Below are 15,428 nucleotides of genomic sequence, written 5' to 3' on the forward strand. Positions count from 1 at the left end.
GCAGATGTATCTAGGGGTCTCTTTGGCGACGTAGCAAAAAATATCCAAGATCTTAAATTGGAAAATTTTGTCACTTTCACCTACGATCAGACGAAGTCCCAACTAGAAATAAAGGTGTCAGAAAACACGGAGCTGCATATTACTCAAGAAAGAGCATCCTCCCTTTTAAGGATACTCGGCGTCCGCGAAAACCTTATAATTTCGCAAACGCGAAAGTTTCCTGTGCTTTTGCCCCTAACTGTTGAGGAGGGGGAAGCTGTGGAACTTATAATTAAAGGATATCCCGAGATAACTATGACTGAAAAAGAAACTTTACATTTGCATGTCAGCGCAGGCGTATATAAATCACCGGAAACTTTATTTCGCGAATTTCAACACGTACATTTAAGACAATTAGCGAATTCAAAAGTGTTTTTAGAAGTTCCTCCAGAATCGGAGCTGGCATTTGGGAAAGGGCTGGCAGACATGCTGGGATTCGTCAACACCCATTTCATAAGCGGAAAATATATAAGCGACTATCCTTTAGAACTGGACGGGGGCATTACAGAACTTTTTGTGTACAGCGATTTAATCGAATCACATCACGTTGGAGATGTGCATGTTCCGCTGCTAAGGGTTATTCCCTGCGTGAATGAAAAAAATGATCAAATTGTGAAGCATTATGAAAAAACTATATATTTTCCTTTGCGAAAGCACTATGTGGAAACGATAGAAATAGAACTGAGAACGAGTAGCGGGAAAAAAATTACCTTTACGGGAGGAAAAACATTTGTAGTCCTGTCTTTTCGCCGTAAGAAAACTATATAAATTGAAGATTTTTCAAGCTTTCCTCTCACTTTCTTAAAACATCCTTAGAGAAATGCACTTAAATCAGAAAGAGTGCGAATCCTATTATTGTGCTCAAGTTGGTGGTGGCGGTGGTGTTTACTTTCAAGGTATACCTCACCAACGAGGTTATGGGTTTTTTGGAGATTTGCGTCGATACATTACGCCGTTGGCACTTAGAGCTGGTCGTTATTTGGGCAAACAGTTGATGCAAACAGGAAAGAACGTCTTGTCAGATGTTGCAGCGGGATCGTCATTTAAGGACTCTGCTCGGAGCAGGTTACGTGAGACCTCTAATAAAATAAAAAGTGATATTTTTGAAAAATTACAGAGGGGAGAAGGTATAAAAAGAAAGCGCAAGAGGAAAAATCGTCAATCAAAGAGCAAGCGTTGTAAGACAAAAGCAGATATTTTTACATAAAGATTAATAGTAATGGAAACTCAGGGGGTTATATGCCTTAAGAGCGAATTGGATCTCTTTAATGGTGTCGCCGTACAACTGGGCATCGATTCATCTTCCTTCGTGGAAATTCACCCCGTATCTTCATTGTCTGATAAGACGCCCATAGAATTTTACATTAGCGGTAATGGTGAACACTATTTGGATTTGGCGCATACGATACTACACACACGACTTAAAATAACGAAAAAAAACGATACCAATCTCACCGACGCCGACGGGGTGGCACCTGTTAATTATATTTTAAACACATTGTTTTCCGAGTGTTCAATATTTTTAAATGATAAACAGGTTTCGTCACAAGTGAATTATTCTTATAGAGCCCTTTTGGAAAGTTTGTTGTTCTATTCCAAATCAGGTCAAGATAATCTACTGAGTGCTGGCTTATTTGCAAAAGATACTGCATCTAAGCATGATGTTGTGGGAGACGAAAACGAAGGTTATACAACGCGTGCAAATCGTTGCAAGCTTAGCCAAAGCCTCGACCTCGTGGGACCATTGCACTTCGATTTGGCCACTCAACCGAAATTGTTAGTCAACGGGGTTAATGTACGCATTAAACTGGAAAGGCATAAAGATGTTTTCACTTTGATGTCGGCAAACGACAATTATAAAATTAGAATTCAGTTAGCAAAACTATACGTGAGAAAAGTCAGCGTGGCTCCCTCCATCCTAATAGCACACGAAAAGGCTTTAGAAAAAAGGAGTTATTAAGATGCCCATTCGTAGGATTGACATAAAAAGTTTTGCAATATCGAGCGGTTTGCAATCGACAACTATAGCAAACGCTTTTATTGGTCAGCTACCCACACGTCTCATTCTAGGTTTTGTATCTGATGCCGCCTATAATGGAAGCATCAACAGAAATCCTTTTAAATTTCATCACTATAACCTAAACTACCTATGCATATTAAATGGGGGACAGATGATACCTTCCAAACCCTATCAGCCCAATTTCGAAAAAACATTTTATGGGCGAAGTTATTTAAGCATCTTTACAGATTTAAATCGATATCATTCAAGCCCCAACATTAATATCTCCTTTGATGAATACAAAGATGGGTATACATTATATGCCGTTGATTTGACTTCAGATATGGCATCTAATGAAAGCCACGTAAGCATAAATAAGAGCGGAAACATAGCCATTGATATCAAATTTGCAGCGGCCTTGCCAGAAACAGTTAACCTGATAGTCTATGCTGAATACAGGAACATAATTGAAATAGACAAGTCACGCGGAGTCACGACAGATTATTAAAAATCATGGACGAAGTTTTGCAAATATACGGAAATGAAATTATCGAACTAGCTAAGGAGGCGGGTGCAGGCGAGGAGGTAATTCGAAGTATAGGCGAAATGATGTTTTCCAATAAAATAGCGAACCTGCGCATTGCATTCTTTCTCGCTTTTGCCGAAAAAATTATTGAAATTTTCCCATCAAAGAAACATCAAGTGAACGAAGAAGTGTTTAAAAGCATATACAGAAATATTCATTTCGAACAAAGGCGGTAATGGATACTTTAACTCTGTGTCAATATGCCTGTGGCGACAGTCGAATCAAAAAAACATTTGGAGGTGTATATCCTTCCGATTTCATACCCTTACGAAAGAGACATTACTCCTCATTTATAGTGAATTCGGATCCGCATACTTTACCTGGGAGCCACTGGATTTCGATATATTTTAAGAAAAACAGCACGGCATATTACTTCGAGAGTTATGGTCTTGCTCCATCTAACAAAAATATTTTAAACTTTTTAATGACCAACGCTAACAAAACATTTTATAATAAAATATGCTTTCAAGATGATACCAGTACATCCTGCGGAAAATTTGCTCTTTATTTTTTATTTTGTATGGTAAGAGGGTACTCTTTGAAGGACCTCTGCACGAAAGATAAGAAAAAAAATGAAATTTTTATTAGGGAATTTTTTAAAAAAAAAATTCAAACGTCGCCGCTGTTGTCATGCTTTTCATGCCAAGAAACAAAATTGTGTGTCTTTGATAAATATGCGTGTTATTCCTGCAAAACATCACTAACGCTTCAGAAGTCGACGATGGAACGTTAAGGCTATTTGCACACTGGAAACTCCGAAAACAGTCCTGTTGAAGAAGTACACGTTGAAAAAATTAATCATTTTTTCTTTAAAAACCTAAGCGACTGCATTCGTAATGCTCTTTACGATGAAAACACTAGCGGGAAAGGAAATCGTCATTACCTGAAAATTTTGAAGAATGCCGAAGTGGTCAAGCATATTATTCATAAAGCTGACCATCAACCACAACAACAATATGGATATTGCTACTTATACATTCAAAATGAACAAATAGCTCTTTTTTCGGCATGTAGTAAATTATATAATAGCATGTTGGATTGTGTTTCTTCGAAAAAAACTGAATATGAAAGTGAATGTATAAGAGATGAAAGCTATGTAATTAAAATTGCTTACTTTGTTATTCTGAATGATGATGCTATTGTGCGAGAATTACATCGCACTTGTGTGTAACACAAACAATTTGATCAATAAAAAGGATTTTTTTCTTTCAAATGCAATTTTTTTTTGTCTCTGAAAAAAAAAATATCAGATATATAGATAAATAATACATTTTTACACTTATTTATGAGCTGCCTTTTTCTATTCCACTGTTTTGTTTTCCGGTAAAAGCATCTGCCTTGAAGAAATTAATAAAATGTAAATTCCTCCAATAAGATACTAAAACCGGACCTCTCGGATAAGGTCCATTTTTTTATTTTTTTTCTAAAGGATTACAGAAGCTTAATACAAAATAATCATTCTTGTATGCATGATACAATGAAAAAATCAAATGAAACAAAAAAACATATTACTGTTGTAAAATATACAAAGGTATCAAAAATTAAAATGAACATTTAAAAAAAATCAAAACGATTTTTCGATGTAAATCCAATATGGGAACTAACCCATTATTTTCATTATACCATGTGAGATGTTATATTGATAATACAATAAGTAATCAAATGAAACAAAAAGTACATTCCACATTATTACAAACATAAATGGAATCATTAAATATCAACAAAAATTTCTTTCCCTCCCCCGTCTTTTTCGTCGAAACATACATGGAGGGGGTGTTTATAAAATAAAAATGATAAATCAGAATATTGCCTTAATGTGTCAGTATTTTTATTCATATTCGACAGTTAAAAGAAAAGTTTTCTGCATAACCTCCATAACAATTATTATAACAGTCATCATGGTTAATTCGCGAGACATTCGTGTATCAAGTTTACAAAAGAAATACAACATAAATTCCTGTCGCAAATCAAATACAGAGCACTTTGCTTACATATTTCACACCAATTATCTTCATTTCGCATATAAGTATCAGAAATTAAAATGAACATTTAAAGAAATCAAAACGATTTTTCGTTGTAAATTTATATAGAAACTAACCCATTATCTTCATTACACCATGTGAGATGTTATATTGATAATACAATAAGTAATCAAATAAAACAAAAAGTACATTTCACATTGTTACAAACATAAAAGGAATCATTACATATCAACAAAAATTTCAGGGTGTTTATAAAATAAAAATGATTAATCAGAATATTGCCATAATGTATCAGTATTTTTGTTCATATTTGACAGTTAAAAGAAAAGTTTTCTACAAAACCTCCATAGCAGTTATTATAACAGTGATCATGGTTAATTCGGGGACATTCGTGTATCAAGTTTCCAAAAGAAATGCAACATGAATTCTCGTCGCAAATGAAATACAGAGGACTTTGCTTACATATCTCACACCAGTTATCTTCATTTCGCATATAAGAAAGGGTATCCCTTTCATTATAACATAAGAAATGATTGAATTTTCTGAAAATTTTACATTTCGTTCTGGTAGTGTCTGTTTGACATCGTAACCACAATTCTAAACATTTGTTGCAGCTTTTCAAATAAATATTAGACTCATTATTTTGAACAATTACATGTTTTACAAATGTGATATATCTTTAGGTGTAAAAGAAATATAACATCATCATCAAAGAAAAACCAGGCAATAAATTGTTTAGAAAACCACTTATTAAATCGAATTCTTTCATAGAGAGTTAAACTTTCATCCCAAAATACATCTCTGTTCTCTAAGGAGAAACTACTTTCAAAATCAATCCAGAATCGACCTTTCTCTATTATATCTCTTAAAATCATACGAGGAATATTCAGTTCTACATTATACAGTTCAGCTATACATAATATCGAAGATAAAATAGTTTGAATACACATATCTTGCAAAGAAATTGGTTGAAATAAAGCCATATCTTCTGGGTATTCTACGGGAGGGAAACACATTTTTGTTTTTTGTCGATCATTAGCATAAAAAAATATAAGTTGCAAAAATACAATGTCACACTCTACAATAAAATGTTACAAAAAAGTTCCATCATTTTTTTTTAATTCATGTCTTCTTCACGCGTGTTATAGTGACCATAAGACAATGATTGAATTCCATCATCTAACAAATATTTTTTGTCATAATATCCCGAGAGGCTAGCTTTATTTTGAAAAATCTTTTGCAGTTCGTGCTTTTTTGAAATGATTGAATATTGAGAATTCCTAATCAGGGAAGCATTTTCGAAAACGTTTTTATACGTTTCAAATCCAATGTTTTTGAGCGCGCTCCTTTTGATTCCTTTCGCGGTCTTTTTATCAGTATCACCGAAACGAAATGCGTACATTTTGCATTTCAAACCCACAAATTCCGATATGGGGGTGAGTGTCTCACTTTTTAGAAATCCCAGTTTTCCACGGTTCTCTTCATTAAACATTATATGATTGGGTTCGAAATTACTGCAATCCAAAATATTTAAAACATTCGTTTTTAAATCACTATATACATCTTCAGTTGTTATATAGAGATACAAAGAATCTGTATCTGTGTATAACAACTCGCATTTTTCTTTGTAAAAGTGTTTAAAATGGGAATAGAATAATTTATACATGTGCAACTTCGCTAATTCTAAAACGCTGAAGCCTATATAAATCGGTTTATCTAGACACAAATTTGGATTTTTCATTTTGAAAACTGAAAAATTTTCATTAATTATTTCAAAATATTCCAGCAGAGGACTGTTTAATTTTTTTTGGCATTGTTCCTCACTAAAAACGCCCTGTACGCGAATACGTTTCCTAACATTTTGACAGGTTTTTCCATAGAAAGCGTTATTCATCTTTTTAAAGAAAGATTTTTCAAATTCGCTAGACGCATTTTGTCTTTTCATATTATTGAAAGCAATGTATTCTTTAAGCCACGCTCGTTGTTTGAAAGCTAAAATTCTATGAATTTTCTTAATTATTAAACCCTGTTCTACGTAAAACTTTAGATTTAAATAATGAGCGATGTAATTTTTTTTTTCAAAAAAATTGGGTAATAATTTTTTGCATGGAAGTGTCGTCTCTAACTGAAATTTTTTGCTCAGGGTTTTGGCATAAGGCGATAGCATGTCAAAAGTGAGTTCAAAATGTTCCGGTGCTAGCGGTAAATCATTGTGTTGGTCATGCAGATGGGAGGGATATAACAGATCGGATTCGATAATATACCCCACATCACCGTCTTCAACACAAGACAAAATATCAAACGCCTCCACCTCATTTTCCTTTAACCAGTAAAAACCTCCCAATGGCAGGTGCTGGCTCATTACACACCCGTATAGATTATTTGCGTCTAAGGCTAAGATATAGGTGTGTGGTAAATCGGGTTTATAACTCTCGGGGATATAAGGATTATTTGCAAGAGCATAACGTCTACCCAGAAAACAAATACCTCCTCGCATTTGGTTTTCAAACCAAATGTATTGATTCACATCTCCTAGAAGCTCTAATTCAATTTTAGACGCTTTCAGTCCGGCATTCCACGTTAATTCGGCAGCCGTTATAAAATGTACAGGATCCAACTGGTAATATTTTAGAGCGGTGCGTCTGAAGGATAAAAATACTTCGGCTAGCAAAATAACATCTGTATTTTGATATAACTCTAAGTAATCGGCAAAAGTGTTACATCCAAACGAATGAAACACGTGTGTGGCATGTACATAATCTTCGTCGGAAACTGCTTCTCCTTGTAATACATTATTAAACGCGCTCTGCGGTGGAAGCGAAATTTCATCCAACACCGATGTTGACGCAAAATATGAGTAAGGAAATACGCCTTTCCGCAATAACAATTCTCGTTGGGGATTTTTCTCAAAAAATGCATTAAACAATTTAAATTCATGTTGTGACGTTTTCAAATTCGACACCAAAATGTCCAAAGACGCATCTAAAAATTGAAACGAATCAATAAATTTCATTTCATCTAGTGTAAACATGGTGAATTTTTCCAAATTCACCGGAATAATGTTAACTTTATTTGCATACATTTTCGGCATGTGTTTTAGTAACAGGTGACTATCATAATTCCTGAAATTATGAATTACCACCGGAATGTAGTTTGACACTTTAAAATTCAAATTACAGGAGCGATGTGCAAGACCTCTCACATGCCCATCACTCCAGTGGCAGTGATCTATGACCCGAACATCGCCTTCTAAGAAAGGATTCAAACATATATGACATATATTTGAATCGTAACTTTTTTCCGACGTCTCCTGCATCGGTAAACACTCTTTCATCTTTTGCAAAATTTTAGATTTGATTCCGCTCAACGTTGTGAAAAAATGTTCCATTACATTCTCTCCGCAAAAATATTCATGAAAAATAATCTTGTCTTCCACGTCAGTAACTATTAGGGTATAACTAATAGGAATATGCTGTTCAATTGGGGTAGTATGACTCTGTTGCGGAGAAGGAAACGCAGTTTGAATCTTGCGCGTGAGGCATTCAAAATCGGTAAAGACACAAAAAGGATGATAATGCATTTTCATTAAATTTGTAAATTTAAGAAGTGTGTTTTTAGGAATGCTAACTTTCTGCGGTTTGTTTTCATTGCAAAGAGTTTTGTGATACTCTAACGTTTCCCTTCTCTGAAACCCACTTAAACAAGTTTTACAAAAAAAATTTACTCGTTTTTCGTTTGCGTGTAATAGACGATTAAAATTTCGAATACAAAAGAAATGTTTTTGAAAATATAGCAAATCTACTGTTTTTGTCGCATTTCGCTTTTCACTTAATTGCAAAGGTAATATTTCATTTTCCTCATATCCATACACGTTTATGGATACATCGTTCAGGTTTTCAAACATTTTTACATCGCCTAACGCTAAGGGAAATTTGAGGGATCCTAATTTAAAACGTGATATATCCTTTTTATACAAGTAAGCCTTCTGAGGATTTCTAGTGGATTTCGGAAAAACACTTGCGGCAACAGAATATAAAAAACAATTGTCGTCACCACATTTGATATTTAACAACGCTTTTCTATTTTTTAATCCCGTCGGTAAAGCGATGTTTTTACAACCACCGCGATTTTCCCGATAGTTTCCAACGTGTAAGTCAAGGTACTCTAACTTTTTTATTTTCCACCCGCTTCCATTACGCACAAAATTATCTATCAAATTTAAAATCTTTTTAAAGCATCTGTCAATGCTTTCGTAGATTTGGTTAGAGGATAAAATCCTTTCGCAATGAGAACAAAAATAAAAACACTGATTAATTTCTTTTTCATCTTTCCCCAGTTTCTCAAAACATATTTTCAAACATATTAAAATCCTGAGTCTTAAACTCGATCTAGTATTTAAAATGTTGTATATGGCAGGGCGTGCCGTTCTGAATATCTCATACGGATCTTTCTGAGAAGCATCGAATGTTGTTCTTAAAGTGCGCAAATATCCTCGGTGGGCTTGCGCTAACTGAATAAAATTCATCATTTGAAAAAAATAATAAATAAATAATAGAACTTTTTTGTTTACAATATTATATAAAATTCATATTAATTTACTAACTTCCACTACCGCTTTCCAGCAAAATCAGCATTTTGATATCTTTTTTTTTTAATTTTACATACAGTGGCTCTTAATCACACCCAAAGCTTCGATTATACGATCAATACAATTCATATTTATATTAAATATTTTGGGGGTGGCGGCGGTTTCGGGATACACCCTTACAAATGAAACATAATTGACATTTTTGAAGTCACAAGTTTCTATTGAAACATTTTTTCCAATGTATATTTTAATTTTTTTAAGTTTTTTGCGGGAGGTTTCGCCTTCCTCGGGAGCAAGGTTTAAAATAAGATCTTCCGACGGCTGCACATCCCCCAACGTGTCAACACATCTACGTTTGCGTTCTAAAATAAACTAATTTTAATTATAATTTTATGCTTAACATTTATCGCAGAAAGTATTTAACAATAAAAGAACAATAACACACAAAAAAAAAAAACCTTACGTTTCACTCACCATTACGAGCTTCCATTGTAATCCTTATGGAGGATGATAGCACCAACCTCACCGCTTCGAAATGTAATGATCAAGTGAAAGTTTCACAAGTCTCGCCTTGTGCGCTTACAGGATGTTTACGCTTTCAAAACACGTATTTCATCAAATACTACTTTCACCTTCCCCTCAAAATCTTAACCTTGATCTAACCTTTCTCAAGGAAAAGCGACCATCTCGTTCCTAATTTAGCAATGCAGAATATTATCCCAGCCCACTCAACTGAAACCAACCCTTTCAAATGCGCATATTACATTCGACTCGTGAATTTTAATTAAATCATTTCCCCCCCTTTTTTTTTTTTTTTTACAAGCCTCTCATCCTTCATTTAACGCGCTATTTTAGAAAAACATAGTATATGACAAACAGTCTCGCCTACATTACCGCCTACTACTACATCCAAGTACTTTTGAAGGACGACGGCACTTCCGGGGTGCAGGGATACTCAAATCCTAACTACTCATAAAGATTAGTAAATCTGTTGTAGTTTGCATTGAAAGTAATATTGACCTTCTTATGAAAAGTTTTAAACCTGTTTATTATAGATGTTTCTGTAAGGTTGGCTAATTGATAAGTAGTTGCATTGAGAAGTTCTTTATGAATAATTTCTGCGTAGAATTGTTTTCATATAATGCTAAAGTTATTAGTTGTTTAACTATTTTTGTAATAGTAAAAAGCTGTTTTAATTTTTTAATATCTGATGTAAGTCGCGACCAATTCAGTGTACTTTTAAACTTGAGGTGATTGATTTCCGTGGATATGCGTTGAAGAATTTTGGCTTTCCATTTTTAGAAGGTATCTATGGGTAAATTCAGTTGATAGCTTGCTTTAACTATAACTTTGTTGATGTTGTTTTCGAAAGTCTTGTAACAGAAATTTGTAGTCATGTTTCTGGCTGGTCTAAATTTTGTACCATAACACATTAGTGTTTTAAGTTGATGGTTTTGTATGATATTCAGGTTGACAGTAATTATGTGCTGGTGATGAGAATCCACGTAATTGCTGTAAATTGGTGTCTTACAATGTCATTCTGCTGTTTCATCTATTTCATGGTGGTTAGTCAGCAAGTTGCTTAAGGTCCTTTGATATTTAAATGCAACCATAGTTAATGTATCAACTGCGGGGAAGTAATCTTTACAATCTCTGATGATTCTTGAGTAATGAATATTGTCAAACTGCGGATGTAGAAAATTGATTTTAAAATAAATTTTGCGTTCAGTGAGACTATTAGAGAGTCCGAAAAACCTAAAATCGAGAATCATGTCTGTAATGATTTGTATGTCGTCGTAGCTTTATTGAATGAATTTTTTTAGTTTAATAAGGAATTTATTATTACAGGAGTGTAACAGTTGAGAAGTCTCTTGGGAAAGTTGTCTGAGTCAAAGACACATTTCAATTGTTTTTTCAATGCAAGTGTATCCAAAGTGGATAAAAATCTCGCATTATTTTTTATTTTGCTTCCTCTTATTCCTCTCTGCGTTTTGTTGCTGTAGTGCTTAAATTGGCTGAAAATAGACTTCTTAGAAGTATCTCTATGACTATGTATATAAGTGTTAAGTCCATATGGATAAAGTGAACGTTGTTTTAGTATATAGAGAGATTCCTGAAAAATTCGTGTTTTGTGATTGGGTATTATATCTAGTATCTGAAGTTGAATAGAGTTGAAGTCATGGTGTTTAAAGTGCTCTAATTCTGCTGTATTGAGTTGTGATGGTGTAATTATTTTAATGCTATTTTTTGTGCGTTGATTTTTTTGATTTAAGCTCTATGGTTATTGATTCGAAAGTTAAGATTGTTTTTAGTCTGTCCTATATATTTTATATGTCAACTGCCGCATATAATCATGTAAATACAGTTAAATGTTTTTCATAAAAATTGTATTTTGGGTTTATCTGTAGCAGGCATGGCGTTAAGTTTTCAAGTTTTTAATAATTTATTTCCTAAACAATATTGATTAATTGATTATATTATCTCCTAAGTTTAATTAAAGTAGAATTATTTTTAAAGAGTGAATCCATACTGGTAAGTTATATTTCGAAAGATGTTTCGAAGTAATTTGAAAGCAAAATGTTAATAATGTTTTAACGGGGACTAGAGTTAAATCATCATGAAGAATAAAATTTCAATTGTAAAAGGAAAATCATATATATATATATATATATATAATAGTTATATAAATATATATATATATATATAAAATCTTTATATATATATATATATATATATATATATATAAATAGGTTGAAAAGAGAGGAGTATATGTACACGCTGTCATTGCAAAAGGAAGTGTTCCACAAATAAATGCTGTTGTAAAAGCAAGGGCCTCTTGTGCAATTGAAAGTGTCATAAGAGTTTAAGTTTTTGCAATAAATAAGATTTGAATCAAGTAATTTAGTAAGTTTTAAACTTCTATTATTTTCCTTTCTCATTTTGAATGTACAGTGTGTTTTAAGTTCTTATATTCTTAAGTTCTTAATTTAAGTGCGTTTTTTCATGACCGAATTACGGAGGAAATATAATATTCTTATGTGTTCAACATTCACCATTAGTAGATGGTGAATGTTGACATTTACCGGTGTAAGTCAGAAATAAGAGTATTTGGAAAATATTTCGGACATACAACAAGCGACTATGTGAATGTTGACATTCACCGGTGAAAGTCGACATTCTCCAGATTTCGGCGTTTCACCATAACATATATACGATAAACGTATATATATAGATATATATGTATATGTGTGTGTGTGTGAATTAATGTTAGGAATTCTGATCGCACATATTGATCTATAATACAGAGCAAATTTGGCAGATGAATAAGATAAAATATTCAGATTTATTTCAGTTCACATTTGCGGCCCCAATTCATTTGAAATTCTAAACCTACCTATTTCTAGAATATTTATATTTCTCATATTGTTGAAATAGAAAGAAAGTAGCACGACGTCGTGTCAGACGTGACAGAGATAGAAAAAATGTGCATAGTTCGACAATATTGTGGCTTAGTAAGAGAAATATTTGATTCAGGAATATATATTCCCAGTTAGCTAGGTCATCATCTTTATGTAAAAATCATGTGATGGGTATATATATATCTACATAAATATATTTTAATTAATTAATTTTTGTTTTTTAATTTTCTATTAATTCAAAATTATTTAATATTATACATTAAAAAATAATTGCATGAAAAGTTGGAATCTCGAAATTTTTATTATGTTTGATAAGTACATTCTCAAAACTCGAGCTAAATAATATTATAAATCTCTGTAAATCTAGAAATATATAGTCTAACAGAAACAGATGAAGAGAACAATTTATATTAGATTTGTTCCGAATAGAGTATAGGATGGATTTCAGTGTTTACTTAATTTGTTTTACATACATATATATTATTATTTATAAACATAAAGTCCTTTTTGTCTTTGTTACTCTAATTATATCAACTATTTGACATTCAACAACTAACTTCATAACAACTTCTCATTCACAAATTTTACAAACTGGCCGTTTAAACACGTGTACTTTGTATATTAGCTTTCTGTTTAGATATTTCATTAGTTAATGCAATAACGTTTCCTCATAATCAAAAGGTATGACAATAAATTTGAATTCTTCACAATATGATTTTCCAACTTAAACATTTATAATATATTTTTGTAATGAAGGAATGAAAAAAACATTAAGCATTATAAATCTGAAAACGTATTATTTTCCAGATCAGGGTTTTTGTCAAAAATGTATTAAATGTATAATTAAACTGGACCTGAAACATTATGTTTTGTTTTATTATTTTTTCCGAAAAGACTTACGTCTCCGACACGTATTGCAATCTTAAACATTGGGGATCCAATTCTTCTAGTAGTTGTTCGCTGTAGTATATTTCTGCTTCTCCTTCTTCTTCTTCAAATAGACGTCGATAATTATTTGCGCTGAAATATTTTTATTTTATTAAATATATATGTTCATATGTTTGCATTCATTAATTTAATAAATGATTAGTTATACGTTTTTTGTCAAAAGTAGTAAGTTACAGTTTGCGAGCATTTTTACAGATTGTCAAAGATTTTTAAACGCTCAATGTTCCACGAAGAAAATATCTTTACTTATTCAAAATCTTTTAAAAACAATAAATATGGAAATGAATATTCCTCTTAATAGCCTAAATTCCATTATTAGAATATACAGGTATAATAGGAAATGAAGCTGCTGGCACCAACAGCTCAGGATGCCATATTAAAAGGTCTGATTGACATCTATCATCTCAAATCAAACCATGCAATCAGGAAAAAGTTTTCCAAACACGTTTTAATAAAATAACAAACAGGATGGGACGAGACAGATACAAGAAGATTGCTCGACGGTTACCTCCCGCAAGTATCCCTATAAAGAATAAATTTTTTTCTCCAATTAGATTGGCAACAAGTCATGGAAAGTTCCCATTTTCTTACCAGAGATTCTTAAGAAGCACGTAAAATGCGAGCGCGAAAAACCTGCAAATCTAGAAAACCTAAGCTTTATAAATGGCACTCTCCCTTACTTTCCCTTCTTAGAAAAAATAACCAGGATTTGCATCAAAAATTCCAGAGAAACGTGTTTCTACAATATGAAGTGTGTGTCTGCACTTCAACAATTTATGAAATATATTATTGAAAGTGAAGGAACTGTGATTATAAGTATCTAATCATATTACAAAAGTGAATAAGCATATATTTAAGAACAAGAAAATTTTTAAACGTTGGCTTCCGATGACCATGCTGATGAAATTTCCAGTCCAGCGCAATTAATCAATGTTTGGGATCTCTACCTGATGGCTGCGTATGCTGAGTCGATGACTGCTCATTCATTTGGACAATTTCCGCACAGGATTAAAAATTGCCTTCCTACAGACTTCTTCACTTAACGGGCCATGCGTTCAAAACACAGATTTACACGTTAACTGAAATGTATAAAAAATTAGCGAAAACAAAAAAAGTATTTAAACGCACAATATCTCTTCGGATCTTCTTATGTTCCTGATTATTACATCTGCTGAAAACAATTTAATACGTTTAAATGCAATTACATTTCATTGAAGTGATCTATTAATTGTTTAACAGTTTTCTGCTGTTGACTTCAATAAATTTAATGATGTTTGGTATTTCATTTGTTTCCAGCAACACCTAGTCTCATTTGCAAAGAAAATTAATATTAACTTTTGTAATTAAGAAATGATTTAGATGAAAAATTAAATTGGACTGGAGATAATGTTTTCGTTAAAAGAAGTTGGTGCTTTCCTAATTCAAAAAATATCTCCATATATATACACAACATACATGTAATTAATTTACACACTTAAAAAAAGTATTCTTCACATGGTATCTTCAAATGGGTAGATACGATAGCTGAAAAACAAGTGTCGGAGTAAAGCGGAGCTGCAAAGAGCGATTTGTTGTACTGATACTTCCGTTTATATAATTCTTGTTATTCGATGCATGTAGTTTTGTTGAAATTCGTGTTACAAATTGCTTTATTCTCTGATGTAAAAGGAATTATCCCAAATTTTATTCAGAAGATTTAAATAACGGTTTCGATCACAATACACTGCAGTTACTAGTAAAATATCTGGATCAGTGACATTTTGACGTCATTTAAAATGCTTAATTACATTGCCGTAGTACAATTCCCAACCGGCCCCAAACCCAGGGGTATAGCGATATACAATAGTGACATGATCGAAGATTCTTA

At 32.6% G+C, this 15,428-nt stretch overlaps 3 protein-coding genes across 5 annotated transcripts; 2 read left to right on the forward strand and 1 right to left on the reverse strand.

Annotated features, from left to right (window-relative positions):
- Window positions 1-1,258: 1,258 nt before the first annotated feature.
- Window positions 1,259-1,999, forward strand: LOC146994215 (uncharacterized protein F54H12.2-like). The gene has a single exon (XM_085826329.1). The coding sequence runs from the start codon at window positions 1,259-1,261 to the stop codon at window positions 1,997-1,999; it is 741 nt and encodes a 246-aa protein (XP_085682455.1).
- Window position 2,000: 1 nt separating this feature from the next.
- LOC146994216 (uncharacterized protein F54H12.2-like) lies at window positions 2,001-2,546 on the forward strand. The gene has a single exon (XM_085826331.1). The coding sequence runs from the start codon at window positions 2,001-2,003 to the stop codon at window positions 2,544-2,546; it is 546 nt and encodes a 181-aa protein (XP_085682457.1).
- A 1,482-nt stretch (window positions 2,547-4,028) lies between these two features.
- LOC146994217 (uncharacterized) lies at window positions 4,029-10,162 on the reverse strand. Of its 3 annotated transcripts, none has more exons than XR_015044075.1 (2): window positions 9,658-10,162; window positions 4,029-5,603 (listed from the first exon to the last, which is right to left on the reverse strand). XR_015044075.1 is itself a non-coding variant. In XM_085827020.1 (2 exons), the coding sequence occupies exons 1-2, from the start codon at window positions 9,682-9,684 to the stop codon at window positions 5,245-5,247; spliced, it is 375 nt and encodes a 124-aa protein (XP_085683146.1). In that variant the 5' UTR covers window positions 9,685-9,762; the 3' UTR covers window positions 4,037-5,244. The 3 variants fall into 3 exon arrangements, 1 of the variants encoding a protein (XP_085683146.1); XM_085827020.1 differs by having other exon boundaries at window positions 4,037-5,603; window positions 9,669-9,762; XR_015044074.1 differs by lacking the exon at window positions 4,029-5,603 and adding an exon at window positions 7,973-9,556 and having other exon boundaries at window positions 9,669-10,162.
- Window positions 10,163-15,428: the final 5,266 nt, after the last annotated feature.

The sequence above is a fragment of the Stegodyphus dumicola genome, chromosome 11 (assembly GCF_044657685.1).
Source record: "Stegodyphus dumicola isolate Sdum_Otavi_A_Nest chromosome 11, ASM4465768v1".
In the NCBI taxonomy this organism is placed as follows: Eukaryota; Metazoa; Arthropoda; class Arachnida; order Araneae; family Eresidae; genus Stegodyphus; species Stegodyphus dumicola.

Coding starts and splice junctions, on each gene's coding strand:
- LOC146994216 (XM_085826331.1), top strand. CDS start 2,001: ATGCCCATTCGTAGGATTGACATAAAAAGTTTTGCAATATCGAGCGGT.
- LOC146994215 (XM_085826329.1), top strand. CDS start 1,259: ATGGAAACTCAGGGGGTTATATGCCTTAAGAGCGAATTGGATCTCTTT.